This window comes from Muntiacus reevesi, chromosome 4 (genome assembly GCF_963930625.1).
Source record: "Muntiacus reevesi chromosome 4, mMunRee1.1, whole genome shotgun sequence".
Classification (NCBI taxonomy): Eukaryota; Metazoa; Chordata; class Mammalia; order Artiodactyla; family Cervidae; genus Muntiacus; species Muntiacus reevesi.
The window spans coordinates 109044483-109063902 of NC_089252.1; the positions used below are offsets into that span (position 1 = coordinate 109044483).

Below are 19420 nucleotides of genomic sequence, written 5' to 3' on the forward strand. Positions count from 1 at the left end.
TTGTCAGCTGGTCACCTCTCATTCATCTTTCAAACTCATGATGCCTAAAACTAATGTTATCAACTTACCTGTCACACATCTCTATTTTCTCTGCAGTCACCTTTTTCTGATTTCTTCAGCAAGAAACCCAGAAATCCATCACTTTCTTCTTCTCTCTTTTGCAGTTTTTCACTTTGATTTGTTTTGATCTCTGGGTTCCCCCATCTTCTCCTTCCCTACTGTCCCTTCCCTGCCTTGGGTTTACTTTTTATTACTTCTTAAAAAAGAAAAATTATTTGACTGCACTAGGTCTTAGTTGTGGCATGTGAACTTTTAGTTGCAGCATGTGGGATCTAGTTCATTGTCCAGGAATTGAACCCAGGCCCCCTGCATTGGGAGTGGGGCATATTAGCCAGTGGACCACCTGGGAAATCCTTATATTGCTTCATAACTGGATGCCTCCTGTAGGTCTCCCACTCGTCTGTCTTCCATCCATCTATACTCTACACTGTCCCCAAAATCACCATTCTTTCCTTTTACCTCGCTGTAAAGAACTGTGGTAAACTGTATGTAATGTAAAATTTGCCATTTTAAGTGTGCAGTTCAGTGCCATCAGTACAGTACATTCACAATATTGTGCAGTCACCTTTTTCAGTCAGGTAAACTTTTTGAAGTAAAGCATATGTGCAAAAAGGTGCACAAGTCACAGTTGTGCAGCGTGATTGTTCATAAAGCGTACACACTATGTATTCCTTCAACTTGCTCTGGAAATATTAGCTGGAGGAGACTTTTTTTTAAACTCTTTTTCTACATTTTACGTAATTTACCCATAAATACTGTTCTGCGACTAGGACAGCTTGCATTTATTAAGCCTTTATTCTTTATTAGTCTCAGTGCTCAGTTATTTATTATGCATTGTCTCATTGAATCCTCCTGATCTTCTAAAAAAGGTAGAGACTATAATTATCTCCATTTCACAGATAAGGAAATTGAGACCTAGAAACTATCCAAGACCATATAATAAGCAGGGTTTGACTTTAGGCTGGATTTAATGCCATTATACTGTTCATTTTATTTCATGCCTGAATTGCCTCTCATTTTTTTCTTGCCTTATTTATTTTTTTTTTTTTACAGAAAAGGTTATAAGCATTTAAAAATTTCTTTACATAGCTGTCATAATGCATTTTTTATTGTGGTGGAATATGCATAAAATGTACTGTGTTACCATTTTATTTTGTGTGTGTGTGTGTTACCATTTTAAAGTATACAGATCAGGGGCATTCAGTACATTCATTATTTTGTGTAACTGTCACCACTATTTTGTTCTTCTTTTTCAAGATTCTTTTGAGTTTTCAGGACTCCTTGCAGTTCTATATGAATTTTAGGATCAGGTTTTCCATTTCTGCAAAACAAAAACAAAAAACTTGCTTTCTTAAATTTCATATTCAGCTTGTTGATTATGAATATATGCAACTACAACTGATTTTTGTATGTTGATCTTGTACCCTGCAACTTGTGGATTCTTTAGGATTTTCTGTATATATGATCATGTAATTTGTGAATAGTTTTACTGTTTCTTTTTGACTTGAATGCCCTTTTATTTATTTATCTTGCCTAATTCCTCTGGTAGGGCTTTCAGTACTATGCTGAATAAAAGTGACTGAAACAGGCATCAGTGGTGTTAGAAGCAGTGAAGAGGTCAAGTTGGATAAAGCCAGTGTTGAAATGATTGACTCAGCTGTGATTCTTGGGGACAGAGGCTCCAGTGGGGTTGTGGTGGAAGAGGTCAGGTGCCAGTGGGTCAGGGAGTATGTGTGTGTTGGGGGTGGGGGGGCGGTGGAGGGAGGGAAGGAATAAAGAAGGAAAGAAGACAGAGCCTGCAGAAGATTCAGATAAAAATTGGTGAGTATGTTTTGAAGAAGAAAGGACTTGGCGAAGTACAGGTCTCTGATTTTGTTTTGTTAAGTTAGAGTCACCATAAGCATGTTCACATGCAGAGGGAAAGGAGCCCGTGGAGAGGTAGTGTCTGATGGAGCAAGGTCCTAGCATCAGGGGTGGGGAGGCGGATTAGAATGGAGGGAAAAAGTGCGGACATCTCATATTCAGAAACGGGAGAGGAATGGTATTTGCTTTAGCTGTTATTTAATTTAAAGGGATAATTTAAAGTTTTACTTCTTTGTGCTCTTAATTCAAGGCCTTGTCTTTTACTTACTTGAATCTCAGAGGTGAACATCTAAGCTAAGGGGAAACAGTAGGGAGGTTTTCCAAAAAAATTTAAAGAGAACTATTGTATGTCTGAGCAATCCCAGTTCTGGATTTTTTTCAAAAGAAAACAAAAACACTAATTCAAAAAAATAAACACACCACTGTGCTCAAGGCAGCATTATTTACAGAAGCAAGATAAGAATGCAACCTGAGTGCCCATTGTTAGGTGAATGGATAAAGATGTGGTATATATTTACAGGTGGAATATTACTCAGCTAAAAAAGAGAATGACATCTTGCCATTTATGACAACATGGATGGGCCTAGAGGGTATTATGCTGAATGAAATAGGTCAGACAGAGAAAGACAAATATTGTATGGTTTCACTTATATGTAGAACTTAAAAAATGAAACAAATTTACAAATGTATTAAAACAGAAACAGATACCGAGAACAAACTGGTGGTTACCATAGGGGAGTGAAGTCAGGGGAAGAGTGAAATTGGTGAGGGAGATTAAGAGGTTCATACTTCCAATAATAAAACAAGTAAGTCACAAGGATGTAATGTACAGCATAGGGAATATAGGTAACAAGATGATAATCATTTTTTATGGTGATAGTGGTAGCAAGTTACTGTGGTGATCATTTTGTAGCATATAAAAATATTAAATTACTATGTTATACATCTGAAACATATAATATTGGAAGTCAATTACATTTCAAATAAAAAAAGATAACTTGATCTGCTAGGGCTCTTCTTGCATTTTCTTTTGCATTTGAGATTCTATTTAAGTGAATTTAAGATTAAAAAATAGATGGCTTGAGGTTTTTAGTCCAAGCCCTGATATTTGCCAGGGAATTTGTTAACAGTTTTAAGATGTGATACCCACAAGACAATGTGTATGAAGACAGTGACTAAAGATGTCAAGATTTGGATGAAGATTTTTTTGGTAAACCAGTGACTGGAGAATTTTTTTTTTTAAGACATCCATTATTTTTAAACAAATGTAAAATGATAAGAGGAGAATTTGCTTCATGCTGTAAATGCTTGATGACTCTCTTCAGAAAGATTATTAAAGTTTTTTGTTTGGTGACTCCATGATCATTAACAGGGCAACTGCTCTGTCTTACTGTTACCCAACCAAGAGTTCAATGTTCAACTAATGGGTTGGTTTCTCAACTCACAGAGAAGCCATGTCTGATTGATGATGCTCCAGGGTTGTTTTTTTTTTTTTCTATTGATAGTGATCCATAGATAATTCTCAGAGTATGGTTCAATTTAATGCATACCAAATTTTTAAGTGTTGTGTAGGTCTAGCAGATGATTGGTATCTGAAATGCCAGCAAGTGAGAGAGGGATTTAACACCCTAAAATGTATAGCTTTTTTCATGCTTTCTTTATTTTTGTAAGTTGGCTAGGGAGTTTTCACAGTTTGTTTTTTTTTTTTTTTTTTTTTTCACAGTTTGTTTTTGTTGAATAATAAAGAGTATGTCTGGCCTTTGTCCCAGATTCCTGGCGCAGAACTTCTAAAACTCTTAGAATTTCCCAAGTGATGGAAATATTTTTGTTACACATAAGCCCCCTTGGATCAGGCTTGAGTTTATGTTAATGAGATGATTCAAGATAGGGCCTGGTCACCAGAAAAACCAACCATGTAATTAGAAAGTTTGAATTTTGAGCCAATCTGACTTCTGGGGAAAGCTGAGGGACTGGAGATTGGATTTAATATTGTAGCCCATGATTCAGTCAATCGTATCTATGGAATGAAACCCCAATAAAGCTCTGAACATCAAAGCTTGGCGGAACTTCCTGGTTGATGATATGCTGGGAAGGTGAAGCACCCTGATTCTGTAAGAAGAGACGGGAACTCTGTGTTCAGGACCCTCCCAGACTGCTCTGTGTGTATCTTCATTTAGCTAATAATGATTTGTATCCTTTATAATAAAACTGTAATAATAGGAATGTGCTTGCTTGTGTGTGTTCAGTGATCTAACTCTTTGCGACTCCGTAGACTGTAGCCCACCAGGCTCCTCTGTCCATGGAATTTTCCAGGCAAGAATACTGGAGTGGGTTGCCATTTCCTTTTCCAGGGGATCATCCCAACCCAGGGATCAAACCCACATTTCCTGTGTCTCCTGCATTCTCAGGGGGATTCTTTACCCACTGAACTATCAGGGAAACCCCCAGGAATAGGTATGTGTGAGTGTGTGCTCAGTCGTATCTGATTCTTTGCGACCCCATGGACTGTGGCCTGCCAGGCTCCCCTGTCCATGGAGTTTTTCAGGCAAGAATACCAGAGTGGGTTGCCATCTCCTAAACTCCTGTGTGTTGTTTTACAAGTCAAACCTGAGAGTTGTGGGAACCTGTGAATTTATAGCCAGTTGGTTGGACATGTTGGTGGCCCAGGACCACTAAAGTGCAACTAGCAGCTGGAGGAAGGGCAGTCTTGTTGGGGACCATGTCCCTGAACTGTGGACTCTGGTGCTACTCTGAGTGGTTAGCATCAGAATTGTATTGAAGTTTACCAGTTGGTGTCAGAATAGTTTTATATTCCTGTTATAATTCAACTTAAATTAGTGGCCAGATGTGAGTTGATGAGGTGATAGACCCAAGAAGGGGGGGCATGGCTTTTAGTCCTTTCCGGCCCACTTAATAGGGCCTCATTCATTCAGTCCATCTACATTTAGTGTCTCTATATGACAAGGTCTGTGCCAGACAAAAGGTGGTAGGAACATCCCCATACCTATTCCTTAGGCGTTTTTATGTGTGATGTAGTATACGCATTCTGTGAATAGAGAAGGAATCTCAGCTCTTGGAATGGCATTTTCATTCTTTGGCAGGACACTGGGGCTGGGTTAGAGATGGGTCTTCTAGGCAGTGGGTATACTTTAGGACCAGAGAGATGTCCTGTGGTTGGGGACAGGGGGTTGTGGGTGCCAATGGTTGTTTCAGAATAAATGACTCTGTTTAGTGCCTGGATGTGTGTATGAGGGCAGTGTTTTTGCAGAGAGGGTCAATGGACCACTGTATCAGAATTTATCGGTCCCCTGGTTCCTCCATCTGCTCCCAGGAATGCTGGTTTTCTTTTCTACCTTTTTTTTAAATGATGGAAAATGTTGATGAGCGGCAATAATAAAATGAATAGTGTAATAACCCCCTCATCTATTTATCCCCAATCTGTTAACTCTTGGCTGGTGACTTGATTTATAGTGTTTGCTAATTTCTCTTGGGGAGTCTTTACCCATGTATTTACTATACCAGTATCAAGCTACCACACAATTTCACTGAACAAGAAGTTAGGTAAAGATTTTCAGAATCAGTTCTCCTGATCCCAGTTCATAACTCAGACCACCTCCCTCTTTGATAACTTTTTTTAAACATCAAAAATAATTTTATCCATAAGTATTTAGGTTTATGTCCCCCAGGACTAGTTTTAAAAATATATCCACAAAACTTTTATCATATCTAAAATAATTAACAATAATTCCTTAGTATCAAATATTCAGTCTATGTTCACACTTCACACATCTCCAGTTAAGGTCAAGAATTACATTTGACTGCCTTCTCTCTCTTCGGAGAAGGCAATGGCACCCCACTCTAGTACTCTTGCCTGGAAACTCCTGTGGACGGAGGAGCCTGGTAGGCTGCAGTCCATGGGGTCGCTAAGAGTTGGACACGACTGAGCGACTTGACTTTCACTTTTCACTTTCATGCATTGGAGAAGGAAACGGCAACCCACTCCAGTGTTCTTGCCTGGAGAATCCCAGGGACGGGGGAGCCTGGTGGGCTGCCGTCTAAGGGGTCACACAGAGTTGGACACGACTGAAGTGACTTAGCAGCAGCAGCAGCCTTATCTCTTAAGCCTCTTTTAGTCTGTAGGATCTTTCTTGATCTCTCTCTCTTGTTTCCTTTGAAGATTATTTGTAGAATAAAGTTTATTTTGTAGATTTTTTCACAACATATAGTTTTGCTGATTGCATCCCCATGATGTTTGCATCAAAGTTTCCCATCTCCTGTTCTTCCTCTCATTTCATAATTGGCACTAGAGCAGTGGTTTTCAAATGAGGTTCCAGGATCAGTAACATCAGCATCATCTGGGAAACTTACTAGAAATACAGATTCTTAGCTTCACTCCAGGCCTGTCGAATCAGAAACTCTGAAGAAGAGGCCTTCAACTTCTCAATGATTCTGATGTATCCTAAAGTTTGAGAACTATTTCTACGTCAGCTTGATCAGATTCAGGTTTGTCCCTCGCCCATCTCACTGCCTTACCCTCACCGGCAATGGTAGGTGTCAGGGAGATGCAGTAGAGCGAGGAAGGGACAGACAGTAAAGGTGAGCCGCCAGCCTCCTGCGGAGTAAGGAGCACTGCCCCGCTGCATCTGGTGTCTGAGTTCTACTCAGGAGAAAATTTTACTATTCAGTGGATGCCTCCACAGTGCTTTATCAGACAAACTGCCTTGATCATGAAGAACATTTACTTCTGAATTTGCTGACTTCAAATGCTTAGAAACATCTATTTTGTATCTTATAGAGTCTCACTATGCAGAGAGTTACCATCTTCTTTATGTTACTTAGTTTCTACAGGTGGTTAGCATGAATACTTTTTAGACTTCTCTCCTTCCTGAAAAAAAATTACAAATGTTCCAGCTTTGCTTCCCTTCCAGTTGACTTCCTTTAGTTTAGTTCATTAAATGTAGTGTAATTTCACCCCACAAAATCAAGATGAGCTCAATAACAAAAGTGGCAAACTGGTAGGAACAGTTATAAAGTAGTTAATACTTTTTAAAAAGCTCATTCCATGTAAATTTTTTTTCCTATTAAATGAGAAAGAAGTGAAGCTGGTCACTGGGGATGAGAATCTTCAAGAAAAAAGATTAAATAGAGCATGTCTGTAAAAAGGTAGAGCACATCTGCTCTGATCCGGCTCCATTTTTGGTCAGCATCACTAGCCTCAGCACTTCTTCATTGTCCATCTCAGTGGTATCCAGGCCAGAAAGTTGGATGTCCTGTGCCCTCACTGCAGTTTTTCACTTCTTCACCAAGTAGGCTTGGGAATCAACTCAATTAGATTTTAGTGTGTATGGAGGGGTGTTTGTTAATCTTACATAGAAATTCTGCTTAATAGAGAATTTGAACAAATTGAACAGGATAGATTGAGAGTACTAAGGTGCCTTTCTGCTTTCACATAATCTTCAACTGCCCAATTTCATATAATAAAGAACTTTTTATCTAATTAACCTTCCTTTAGGGTTCCTCCTCCAAAGCTGTCTCCCTAAACATTTGTCTTCCAGAAAAGTGTGTGGTGATGCGGGGAGAGAAGGAAATAGGAGCAGAGGTCCATCACCATTATACTAAGAATGGCATGGGGAATCAAATTTGATTCTGTTGGGCTACCCTTTTCTAAGCTGGGTCTTAAAAATTTCCAGTATCTCAGATTTTGTGCCGAGGTTTTAAGTAGCATGCACACTAATTCTGGCCTTGAAGGAACGGAAAGAAATGGTAGCAGGGTGCAAGCTAATGAACCAGTTGAACAATGAATTATATTTTATTGCCGGATGGTGGTTTTTGTCACATCTCCTCCTACTGAATATGTGATACATTTTTCAAAGCAAATGAGGACGTTCAGGATAAGCCATTATTTAATCAGTGATAATGAATATGCCCCTGCAGACGTTTTCACAAATATTGAGATAAACATTTTAACTTTAGTGTTTCTAAAGAAAAATAAATGATCAAAGTAATTTCTGCTTATTATCAGTAATTGTAACAGATAGTCCTTTGAAGAACAAAGATTCAAAGCCAGCAAGAAAGCAATTATTGTGAAGTAGACTGGCTTACTGATCTTGGACTTGAGAACTGTTTTTCAGCATCAAGTCACAGAGGAGAGGAGAGAAGATTTTTTTTTTTTTATTTCTAAGATGATAGGGGATAAAATCTTGTTAACTCTTCAGAAATAAGGATTTTTAGCAGTGATAAATAAAACTGTTTACATCAGTCATTAGAAATGCAAATCAAAACCATGGTGAGATACTACTTTATACCCACTGATGTAACAATAAAAAAGATATTAACAAGTGTTGACCAGGATATGGAAGAACTGGAACCCTCCCATCCTGCTTGTAGGAGTGGAAAATGGAAAACAGTCTGGCAGTTCCTCAAAAACTTAAGTATGGAGTTTCCATACAACGCACCAATTTCACACCTAGATGTATACCCAAGAGAAATGAAAATGTGTAAAATGTGTATACCTGAAGGTTCATAGTATTGTTATTCTTAATAGCCAAAAAGTGGAAAAAACCCACATGTTCACCAGCTGGTGAACGGATAAATGAATGTGGTATATCCACACAATGAAACTACCTGAAAACAAAAGGAAATGAAGGTGCTATGAAAAGCCACATATTGTATTCTACTTATACACAATGTCCAGGAAAGGCAAATCTATAGAGACAGTAAATTACTGGTTTCCTAGGGCCAAGGGGATTGGCGGAATGGGGAGGGAGGGCTGATGGACGTAGGGTTTCTTTTTGAGGTGTTGAAAAAGATCTGAAATTGATTATAGTAATGGAGACACAATTCTTTGACTATACTAAAAACCGTTGTATACTATAAGTGGTTAAACTATGTGATATGTGAATTATATCTCAGTAAGGCTATCACATTAAGAAAAATAAAGCTTTTTTTTTTTTTCTTCCCATCTTATCTCTAGCTATTGCAATCCCAGGCCCCTCTGAGAGGTTAAGCTATAGCCATGTACAGTTATGCTTACTTCTGTTTTTCTTTATATTGACTCAGTCTGTGTACTTAAAGTGAACTTAAGTGGGGGAAAAAACGTTTTTAAAAGAACTGTTAATGCTGAACTCAGAAAAGTACTCAGTTTTGGACCAGATTCATCAGTAAATTTTGATTAGTTGTTAAGTACTAATGCTTGATAAATTGAATTAGTCTCACATCAAGATTCCAGATGCAGATTTCTACCGGGGGCTTTAAATGTCATTTAAAAAGACATTTTAGACATTTCAAGAAAGAAGGTGATTTCACACAGTTACACTGATGTGAGTGTTACCGGCTACCCTTCTGGCATCCCCGGGCTGATTTTGGATGTTGTCCTTCCATGGCTACCTGTGGCTGAGAGCACGGGCTATGAAGCTAAGAGCGCCAGCACTCAGTCTGGTTCCACCTTTGTTAGTAGAATGAGTTATTTAACCTTTCTTGCCTTGGATTCTTTATCTAAGTGTAGTAGTACCTCATAAGTTTATGTACTTAATGACTTCATAAGTATAATAGTACCTCATAAAGTTTGTATCAGAGTTAAGTGACTTAATAGCTATGAAGTGTTCAGGGTAGATCTTGGCACATAACTTTTTCTTTTTTCCTTGACCAAGACGCATGCGGGATCCCTGACCAGGGATCAAACTGTGCCCCCTACATTGGGAGCTCAGAGTCTTAACCTCTGGACCACCAGGGAAGTCCCATCCTGACACGTAAATGTTATATGTTTTTGTTTATTTCATCTCCATAATTTCTAGCATTGTTTGTTATCTGGATCAGCAGAATTTCCTTTTGGCTTCTGTATTGACTAAGATTAGGTTTTTTGGATATATATCTGAAGAAAAAGGAAGCATTAATTTGGAAAGATACATACACCTCTGTGTTCACAGTAGCATTCTTTACATTAGCCAAGATACAGATGCAACCTAAGTGTCCATCAGCCACTGAATGTAGATAAAGGTGTGGTGCAGGGACTTCCCTGGTGGTTGAGTGGTTAGGACTGCATTCTCTCATGTAGGGGACACAGGTTCCATTTCTGCTTGGGGAACTAAGATCCCACATGAATCATGGCCCCCAAAAAAGAAAAAAAAAGATGTGATGTGTACACACACACACACACACACACACACTGCTTGGGGAACTAAGATCCCACATGAATCATGGCCCCCAAAAAAGAAAAAAAAAGATGTGATGTGTACACACACACACACACACACACACTGCTTGGGGAACTAAGATCCCACATGAATCATGGCCCCCAAAAAAGAAAAAAAAAGATGTGATGTGTACACACACACACACACACACACACACACACACTGCTTGGGGAACTAAGATCCCACATGAATCATGGCCCCCAAAAAAGAAAAAGAAAAGATGTGATGTGTACACACACACACACACACACACACACACACACACACACACACATTATGCTCAGTGAAATAAGTCAGACTGAGAGGCAAATATGGTATGTTTTAACTTATATGTGGAATCTAAAAAATAAAGCAAATGAATAAATATAACAACACAGAAACAGACTCACAGATACAGAGAATTGGTGGTTACCAGTGCGGAGAGGGCTGAGGGAAGAGGGGCAAGATAGGGGAGGGGAATTAAGAGGTACAAACTACTAGGTATAAAGTAAATAGGATATGAGGATGTATTGTGTGGCACAAGGAATATAGCCAATGTTTTGCAGTAACTTTAAATGGATATAGTCTATAAAATTTATTGAATCATTGCAGTGGTATACAGCTGAAAGTGAAAGTTGCTCAGTCGTGTTCGATTCTTTGCGAGTCCGTGGAATTCTCCAGGCCAGGATACTGGAGTGGGTAGCCTTTCCCTTCTCCAGGGGATCTTCCCAACCCAGGGATCAAACCCAGGTCTCCCTCATTGCAGGTGGATTCTTTACCATCTGAGCCACAAGGGAATCCCATTATACAGCTGAAACTAATGTACTATTGTAAAGCAGCCATACTTCAGTTTGAAAAAGATGAGGTTTGTCTGTAAGTGGCAAAAAGTCGGCAGCCTGAAGTTCAGGACCAGTGGGACAGGGAGCTTCGTGAGGTTGGGGATCCATGTCCTGCTACTTTGCAAGCCTTTTCCTGTTCTTTTCCAGAGTTGAAAGACAAAGGGTAATTAAAACACACAGGATTCGTAGTGTAAGTGTGTTAAGGTAAAATAAATCTCAGGAGAAATAGCCAAACGAGTTGATGCAGTTGCCCCTGGGGAGCAGGAATTGCAAGTAGGGAGAGATGGATTAGAAAAGGGCTCTGTTTTATTGATGTTGTTTTCTTCGTTATAGCCTTATAGTACTAATTGGTTTTTAAATTTGTGACATGTTCAAGTTTGATGACAAGATTTTTAGAAAATTAGGGTTATTTCATATGATTGTCAGACTTTTTTTTTACTTAACAGTATATCTATCTTGAAGGTCTCCCTGGCAGTTCATGTAGGTCTGTGACATCCTAAATTTTAATGTGTGCATAGAAGTTCATACTGTAGCTATACCAGTATTTCCTTAACTTCTTTTTCTAGACAACTTTTATTTTTACTTTTTTCTATTATGTACAATACTATAGTGATTATAGTGTTACATATAGTATTTTATATACATATATAAAACATATTCTTGGAAGTGGAATTATTGCTAGGTCAGAGGCAGTTCACAGTAACAATTTTGACAGAAACTGCCAGATTTTCTTCCAAAATTTTGAGATCACTCTGAAGACTGTGTGGGAAATAGATTGATGTAGAGCAAAATGGGCTGTGGGAAGACAGGTTTGACAGTCATTCCTGGCAAGAAATGATGCCCTTCAGACTAGGGTGGATATGGAGAAAGGTAGACTGATTCAAGAAACAAAGTGGGTGGGAGAACAGATGGAATTATTAATGAAGCAGATGTGAGTAATGAAAGAAATGAAGGAGTCAGGATGATTCAGGTGGACCCGTGACATCAATTAGAGTTGTCATGTGAGATGAAACTTGCTTGCCATGACCAGATTAGATGAATTCAAAAATACTTTGCCACTCTGACATTTTATAACTTGGGGATCCATGACAGCACCCTTATTTATAGATTGAATGAAGCGCATATTGAATACTTTTTCTTTTGTAATTGTAGGTGTATAACTTCAGTTGATTTTGTTATGGAGCAAACATTGAGTTTATCACTACCTTAAAATTATAGATTTTAATCTTCTGTAAATCTCTAGACTCCTTTTATTTTCTTCCTGTCTGCAGCCACACATCTGACCAGTGCACTACCTCCTTCCACCAACTGCAGTCAAGAGTAATCTTTATAAAATCCAGTCTGTGATGACTCCCTTTGCTCCAGTTTCTTCATGTTGAAATGCTGTGTCCACAGCTGATCTACACACAGGGATCATTTCCAAGTGGTTCTCTCCAGCTCCACCTTGTCTGGGGTTGTCTTCATCTCTCATTAAGCCTTAATCACTCTTCTCCAGATAGTCCCCTCCAGTTTTGCAGTCACATCCAGGGGAATCTTTATCAGGTTAAATCTTTGTTCCTACTCTTCTCTCCCAGCTGAGCAAAAAAGAAAATACATAGAAATAACTATGGTTTATTAATTCTGAATATTGCTCTGCCACAGGATGGCTTCCAAAATGGGCCTTGCTCACCTCTTCTCCCTTATCTCTGTGTTCCTTTCCCACAATGCTCATGCCATATCATTTCATTTGTCTTTCCCGAAATCCTAAGTTCACTCAGCTTCCATACCAACCATGCATAGAACTGACTCTCTATAGACCCAGACCTTCCTGGGCTTTATGTAGGCACTCTTCCTATGTGCTCATGGAGTACTCTGTACTTGCCTTTGTTGTAGTATCAATAGATATCACATCATTATGATGACAATTATTGGTCATTTTTAGATAGCTCCTAAGATCTTTGTTGGGCCTCCCTTGTGCTCAGCTGGTAAAGAATCTGCCTGCAATGAAGGAGACCTGGGTTCGATCCCTGGGTTAGGAAGATCCCCTGGAGAAGGGAAAGGCTCCCCACTCCAATATTCTGGACTGGAGAATTCCTTGGACTGTATAGCCCATGGAATCGCAAAGAGTCAGACATGATTGAGTGACTTTCACTTTCAAGATCTTTGTGGGCAGGGGCCATATCTGAATCACTTTTATTCATATTTCCCCACTAGATTGCATAGTGCCTGTCATAGAAAGGTTCAGTAATTATTTGTTGAATGAATGAATATATATTTGGCATCAACCAATATTGAATGATTTTTATTTAGCTCAGGGATAGAGGAAATAATCAATATAGAAGAATAACATAGAGGAAAATTGTGATTTTAGAAGAGGCTACTTTAATAATAGTTGGAAGCTAGGTTGCAAAAGCCTCAAAAAATAAATAAATTAAAAAATGGTCAGCTCACAAAACAGCTCATTTGGTAAGTTTGATGTTGGAGGGAAGTATTTATGTGAATTTTATGGCTAGAGGCCCCAGCAGGGTCTGATAGGAGTTCTCTGTGGGTAGATTGTGGGAAGATGGATATCAGATGTTGGACAGACTAGAGAAAAAGCTCAATGGGATGGACTTAAATATCATCATATAGTCACAGGTATTGGCAGAAACTGCCATACCAGGGCAAACATACTGTCGGAGTTTTTGCTCTAAGCTTCAACGACCGTGTACCTTGTTCAACCAGCAGAAGATTCTACAGAAAGAAAAAGTGAAGAAAGGATAGCAGCATTCCTTCCCTCTTCTGACCCTCAGAGAAAGCAGAATTAATTTGTGTGTGAACTCATGGAAGATACTTTATCTTTTCTCTTTTCCTTCTCTTCTTTTCTCTTTTTTCTTAATTGTGAACCAACAGTGAGTCCTAGAGTTTACTGATTGGGTCTCAGGACCTAGTTGGGTTGTGCTCGGTTGCTTCAGTCATGTCCGACTCTTTGCGACCCCACTGACCGTAGCCTGCCAGGCTCCTCTGTCCATGGGATTTTCCTGGCGAGAATACTGGAGTGGGTTGCCATTTCCTTCTCCAGGGGATCTTTACAACTCAGGGATCAAACCTGAGTCTCCTGTGTCTCCCGCACTGCAGATGGATCTTTTACCGCTGAGCCATTACCCAGCACTTTTCTTGGGCTTCTCTTGCTTCATTGAGTGGTCCTCCCCTGACACCCTACTTCCCCCTCATCTGTTTCCAGGCACCCTGGGATATTTATCTAATCCAAAAACCTTCTTGCCTTTGGGGCTTTCCTCAGGCTTTGCCCAGAGATGCACTCTTACCCCCTGGCCTATGTGGGCCCAGCACAATTGTCACCCTTTGGCGGCAGCCCTTCCTGGCAGCCTCCATGCTGTCATTAACCGTGCTGAAGGGCCTGCCCCGACAGCTGCGCTGTATTCCACTTTTGAGATTTGCTGTGCTGTGCTGTTATACTAGGCTGAGGTCCTTCAGACCCGAGGCCCTCGTTGAAGTCCTGCTTCTGTTCTCTGCCTCTGTACACAGCCGGTGCTGCTAACGTCCCACCAGCCTGGCTTTGAGTGTGCCTATTTGCCTTCCCAGGAGTCACAGAATCTTTCGTCCTGAGCTCTAGTAGTGTTAGTCGCTACGTCCGACTCTTTGGGACCCTACGGACTGTAGCCTGCCAGGCTCCTCTGTCCATGGGATTCTCCAGGCGAGAATACTGGAGTGGGTTGCCATTCCCTCCCCCAGAGGATCTTGCCGACCCAGGGGTGGAACCCGAGTCTCCTGCACTGCAGGCAGGTTCTCTACCGTCTGAGCTACAGGGCTGTGCCCCACCCTGATGGTGCTTGCGTTTTGTTCTCCAGGCGTTTGTGCCATTTCCTGCCCTGGGAAAATTCTGTTACCTCGGCTGTCATGTTTCAATTTAAGAGAGACTTTGGGAAATGTTTTCAAATTCTCCAGATGTTGTTAATGTTTACCACATAAAATATTCTACATGCTCAAAGAACCATGTTTTAGTTTTCAGAGTATGTCTGTATTTAGGAGTTCATTTAATCAGTAATAATGATTTTTAGTTTCCACTGAGACTGCATTTATTAATATTTTTGAGGCACATGTTTTCAGATCAGATAACCTAAATTTTAAGTTTTTCTACTTCCTATCAGTATTTGTTTATGATAGAAAAGGAGAGCATTTTAGGCACTGTTTTCTGCTGGAAGATTTTCTCAGATTTGCACTGGTTGAATACTTGGATTAACATAAAGTCTAATCTGCTGTGTTTTGAGCTCTCTAAGCAGTGGTGAAATTAGAATCGGTGGTCTCTGAGTTCTGTAGTTATTGACTGCATCCTCTGTGTGCCTTGGCGTTGTATCTTCTTCCAACTACAGCTGTTTCCTCTGACCCTATAAAAGTTTTTAAGATGTGTACTAATTTAAAATGAAATAGCACATAGATTCATCAGGCAGCATGTCTATGCCCATTTTATTTACCTTTTCATCCACATAGTCATCCATTCAACCTAAATACCTTAAGTCTCTTGTTTTTAACTACATTTTGCACCTTAAATCAACTTTTTTTTTTTTTTTAACACTTTTGAATTCGTTCAGTTAGTGGGAATGCTTTAGGAATTTTAAAAAATAATTTTGTCTTTTTTTTGCATGATAGATGGAAGTAGTGATTTTAAGTTCACATTTAAAAATTTTGATTCCTTCTTTGTCTTTGTTTTAAACATACAGTTCTTATTTTATGATAGGTCTATAATTTTTCTATCTAGCCCTTTGAGGTATCCCCTGATAGCACCCATGCTAAATTGTGTCACTGTGTGCTTTATAATTTCAAGTTGTATACTAACATTTGGTGGGGTTTTAATTACGGAAACCCCATGAGGCCTGGATTGAGGGCTTACGCTGGTGTATTTTCATCTGTTTACATGAGTGATGAGACGTATATTTTAAAATGATCAAAGGCAACTCTCCCACATCCCTCAAGCTTCATAAAATGAGGGATCTTTATTTTGTCCACTAATGTTTTCTAAATTGTCTACTACACTGCATGGCATGTACTAGGTACTTTGCTTATATTTTTAATCCATTCTTTTATTAAGGAAGTAGTGGCAGGCTATTATAGGTACTTCCAGGAACCACTGGGATTTTCTTTTGATTATTTGCCTATTTGTTCCAGTAACATATCTTTGACCCTGTGCTATGCAAAACGATAATTCTAATCCTATTAAGATGAGCATTTCCCTCCTTCCTGGGTCTATATTTGTTTCAGAAACTTTGCATTAGAGTTTGGCTCTCAGAGCCATCTTCAATTTCTTTTTTAGTAATCCTCAAATTTCTGTTTTTTGGAGACTAATAAGGCATATTCTGTATGTTTTTTAAAATAAAATTAATCAGATTAATCTTTGAAGGTAGAAAAACCCACCTTGTTCAAATGATATAGTTCAGTAGTAAGAATTCAGATAACCATCAAGCACAAGGAGTGATATAGGTGAGAAGCAGGAAAAATTAGCAAAAAGAAAAAAAGTTTTTTTAACTTAAAGACATATGATGCATTTTTCTGATTAATACACTGACCATGGGTGCAGAAAACCCATCCATATTGAAGGAGAGTATAACTTAATGGTTCATTTTTTTATTTTAGTGTAATACTCATTAAATTATTTTAAAAGGAAATGTAAATACTATTAGTTAGCAGGTCTTGTAATTATTTTTAAAAGAAGAAAATTTAAATGTTTGATATCGTGACATTACCAGTAAATTTAGTATACTTCTTACTCATCTGGTGTGACACAAATTAGATGGAACTTGAATGTGAGCAGAAATAAAATTGCCACTCATGTTAAAGTTATGAAGAGTTTGTTTTCAAAGACATATATATATATTCTTTATGTTGTCTTTATGTGAACATGTTGAACCACTGTCTGTGGTTGATGATGGAAGAATATGAATTGACCCACCACTTGATATTGAGTTTCCTGGTATTGCTCTGAGAGGTCTTTACAAAAGGGGAAATAAAGATGGGGTCGTGTGACATAATGATGACTAAACATTGTTTTTTTGTTTTGCAGTTCCAATTCCTGGCAGATTTGATCGGCGAGTATCAGGTATGTATTCTTTTTCATAACATACTGCTAAAATGCTATTTTAAGATGGAATTATCTTAAATAAAAACATGTTCATCTTTTTAATAAAAAGGTAAGTTGATAGCATTATAGAACATTATCAGAATTACCTGTGATGCCTTTGTTGTTTCATTTTGTTTTAAATATATATGTGCTTATTTTTAGATTACTGTAGTAAGTTTGTCTCATTTATGTCATTGATATTTTTCCATGTTCATAATTAGGGCTTCTAAAAACAACTTTTCATATGACTATTTCTGGCATTCTAGATTACACTTGCCATTAATTTTTTTTAAGGTCTATTTATTTTTATTTTTTGGCTGTGGTGGGTCTTCGTTGCTGCACATGGGCTTTCTCTAGTTGAGGCGAGGGAGTTGCTCTGTGCTGTGGTGCACGGGCCTCTCACTGAGGTGGTTTCTCTTGTGAGGCACAGGCCCTAGGGCGCGAGGCCTCAGTAGTGGCAGTTTTCAGGCCCTGGAGCCTGGGCTCAGTAGCTGTGGACATGGGCTTGGCATGTGTGATCTTCCCAGAGCAGAGATTGAATCCGTGTCTCCTGCACTGGCAGGTGGATTCTTAACCACTGAACCACCAGCGAAGTCAGCCATTAACTTCTTGCTCATGTTGTTGAGCCCCTTAAATTACTTCCTCAGTTGTAGCGCTGGGAGTAGCAGTCTCTGGTCAGAGACTGAGCATTGCCTTGGCTGCTTCTTTATTCTACTTTCAAGAGACAATCTAGAAAATGGGCTAAAGGGAGAAAGACGCCCTGCCAAGACCTGTTCTTCACCTCCATCTCACTAATATAGGCGGTGCTGACTCCTTTCATTTATTTTTTAAATATATTTTTATATTCTTGACTTACAAATGTACTCCTTTAATTTAGAAGTAAAATAGTGCCTCAGATTGTTTTATTTGGCATTCCTTTGATTATTAACAAAAAATGAATATTTTCCAAATGCAGGAAGTCTTTTTATTTTTTTATATGCATCTATAAGCTCAGTTGGTAAAGAATCTGCCTGCAGTGCAGGAGATCTGGGTTCGATCCCTGGGTTGGGAAGATCCCCTGGAGAAGGAGATGGCAACCCACTCCAGTATCCTTGCCTGGAAAATCTCGTGGACAGAGGAGCCTGGTGGGCTGCAGTCCATGGGGTCGCAGAGTCGGGCACAACTGAGTGACTAACACAACAACAACAAGTTTAATAATACATTTCCCATTTAACTGTTGGGATCTAGATAATTTAATTTTGCTCTTTTTTATTGACTCAAAAATTTTGATCTGTGACTGGTACCTACTTCCTGGCACACAGCAAGTACTCAGTAAATATGTATTGACTATATATATGTCTTTTTATTTCATGATTGTTCTTAAGCTGAGAAGGTTCCCATTTTTTCATAGAGCTGATAAATATGTTTTCTGAAAGTTTTTCTTATAATTAAAATGCTAAGCTTCTGGATATATCTAGTTTATTTGGTCGTACAGGTGGGATGTTAATGTGTTTCAAAATTGCTATGTGAGCTATATGTGTCCTGTCATTCTTTCATATCCCCCTTTCCAGGGAAGTTTCTTGATTTTAAATTGTCATGTGACCTAATTATCTAGTAAGGCTCCAAATCCCTTTTCTACTCCTCAGTCCTTTTCTTTGAGAGAATCTGCTCATTTATGTTTTCAGAAAATTTTTGCTAAGGCTGTACACCAAAGTCTGTTGAAAGGAGATGGAAGAATGTGTTGTTTCCTATAAAAAGTCATTTACAGAGATAGGAATTCCCTGGTGGTCCAGTGGTGAGGACTGAGCTTTCACTGCAGGGGGTATGGGTTTGATCCCTGGTTGGGGGTGAAAAGGGATTTAGATCCCCTATGCCTCGAAGTGCAGCTAAAAAAGAAAAAAAAGTCATTTATGGAGAGCAAATAGAGTAGAAATTAAGGCTAGTATGAGACTTATGAACTGCTATCTCCCATTTCTGTTTTACCTGCACCTCGTTTTACCCAAAGTTTCGTAATAATAGCTGTTGACATCTGTGGGACAGGCCTGGGAAATGGAGAGTGCAGCGACACCTCCTCCAGAGGTCACAGAGGGTCACAGATGAATTGCTGTGTAGGCTGTTTGTCAGTGTGGTTCAGTCCTTGAACTCTGCAGAGCTCAGACAAGTGCTTGGTATTATCCCTCAACCTTAGCTCTTACAGTCTTATTGAAAAGTTAAAACTTATTAATATATCACTCAAATGTTAAATGGAAATAAAGAATTCTTAACCAAAAATGATTATGCAGCAGAGAAAATAGCTTGTTAGCAAGAGCTAATGTTTTTTGAGTGTAGGCTGTGTACTCGGTACATATTTTTAAGGTCTTCCTAAATGCCTGCCTTGTGTTATTGAATATAATCTTCACACTAACACTATGAGTTAC

General features: G+C 39.0%; 1 protein-coding gene across 1 annotated transcript in view; it reads left to right on the forward strand.

The window, feature by feature from the left end:
- Window positions 1–19420, forward strand: part of PRKAR2A (protein kinase cAMP-dependent type II regulatory subunit alpha) — a 70924-nt gene that overhangs the window by 6741 nt on the left and 44763 nt on the right. The window contains exon 2 of the mRNA XM_065933756.1: window positions 16968–17003. Coding sequence (XP_065789828.1) covers window positions 16968–17003 — 36 coding nt within the window. The remainder of the gene's footprint in view (window positions 1–16967; window positions 17004–19420) is intronic.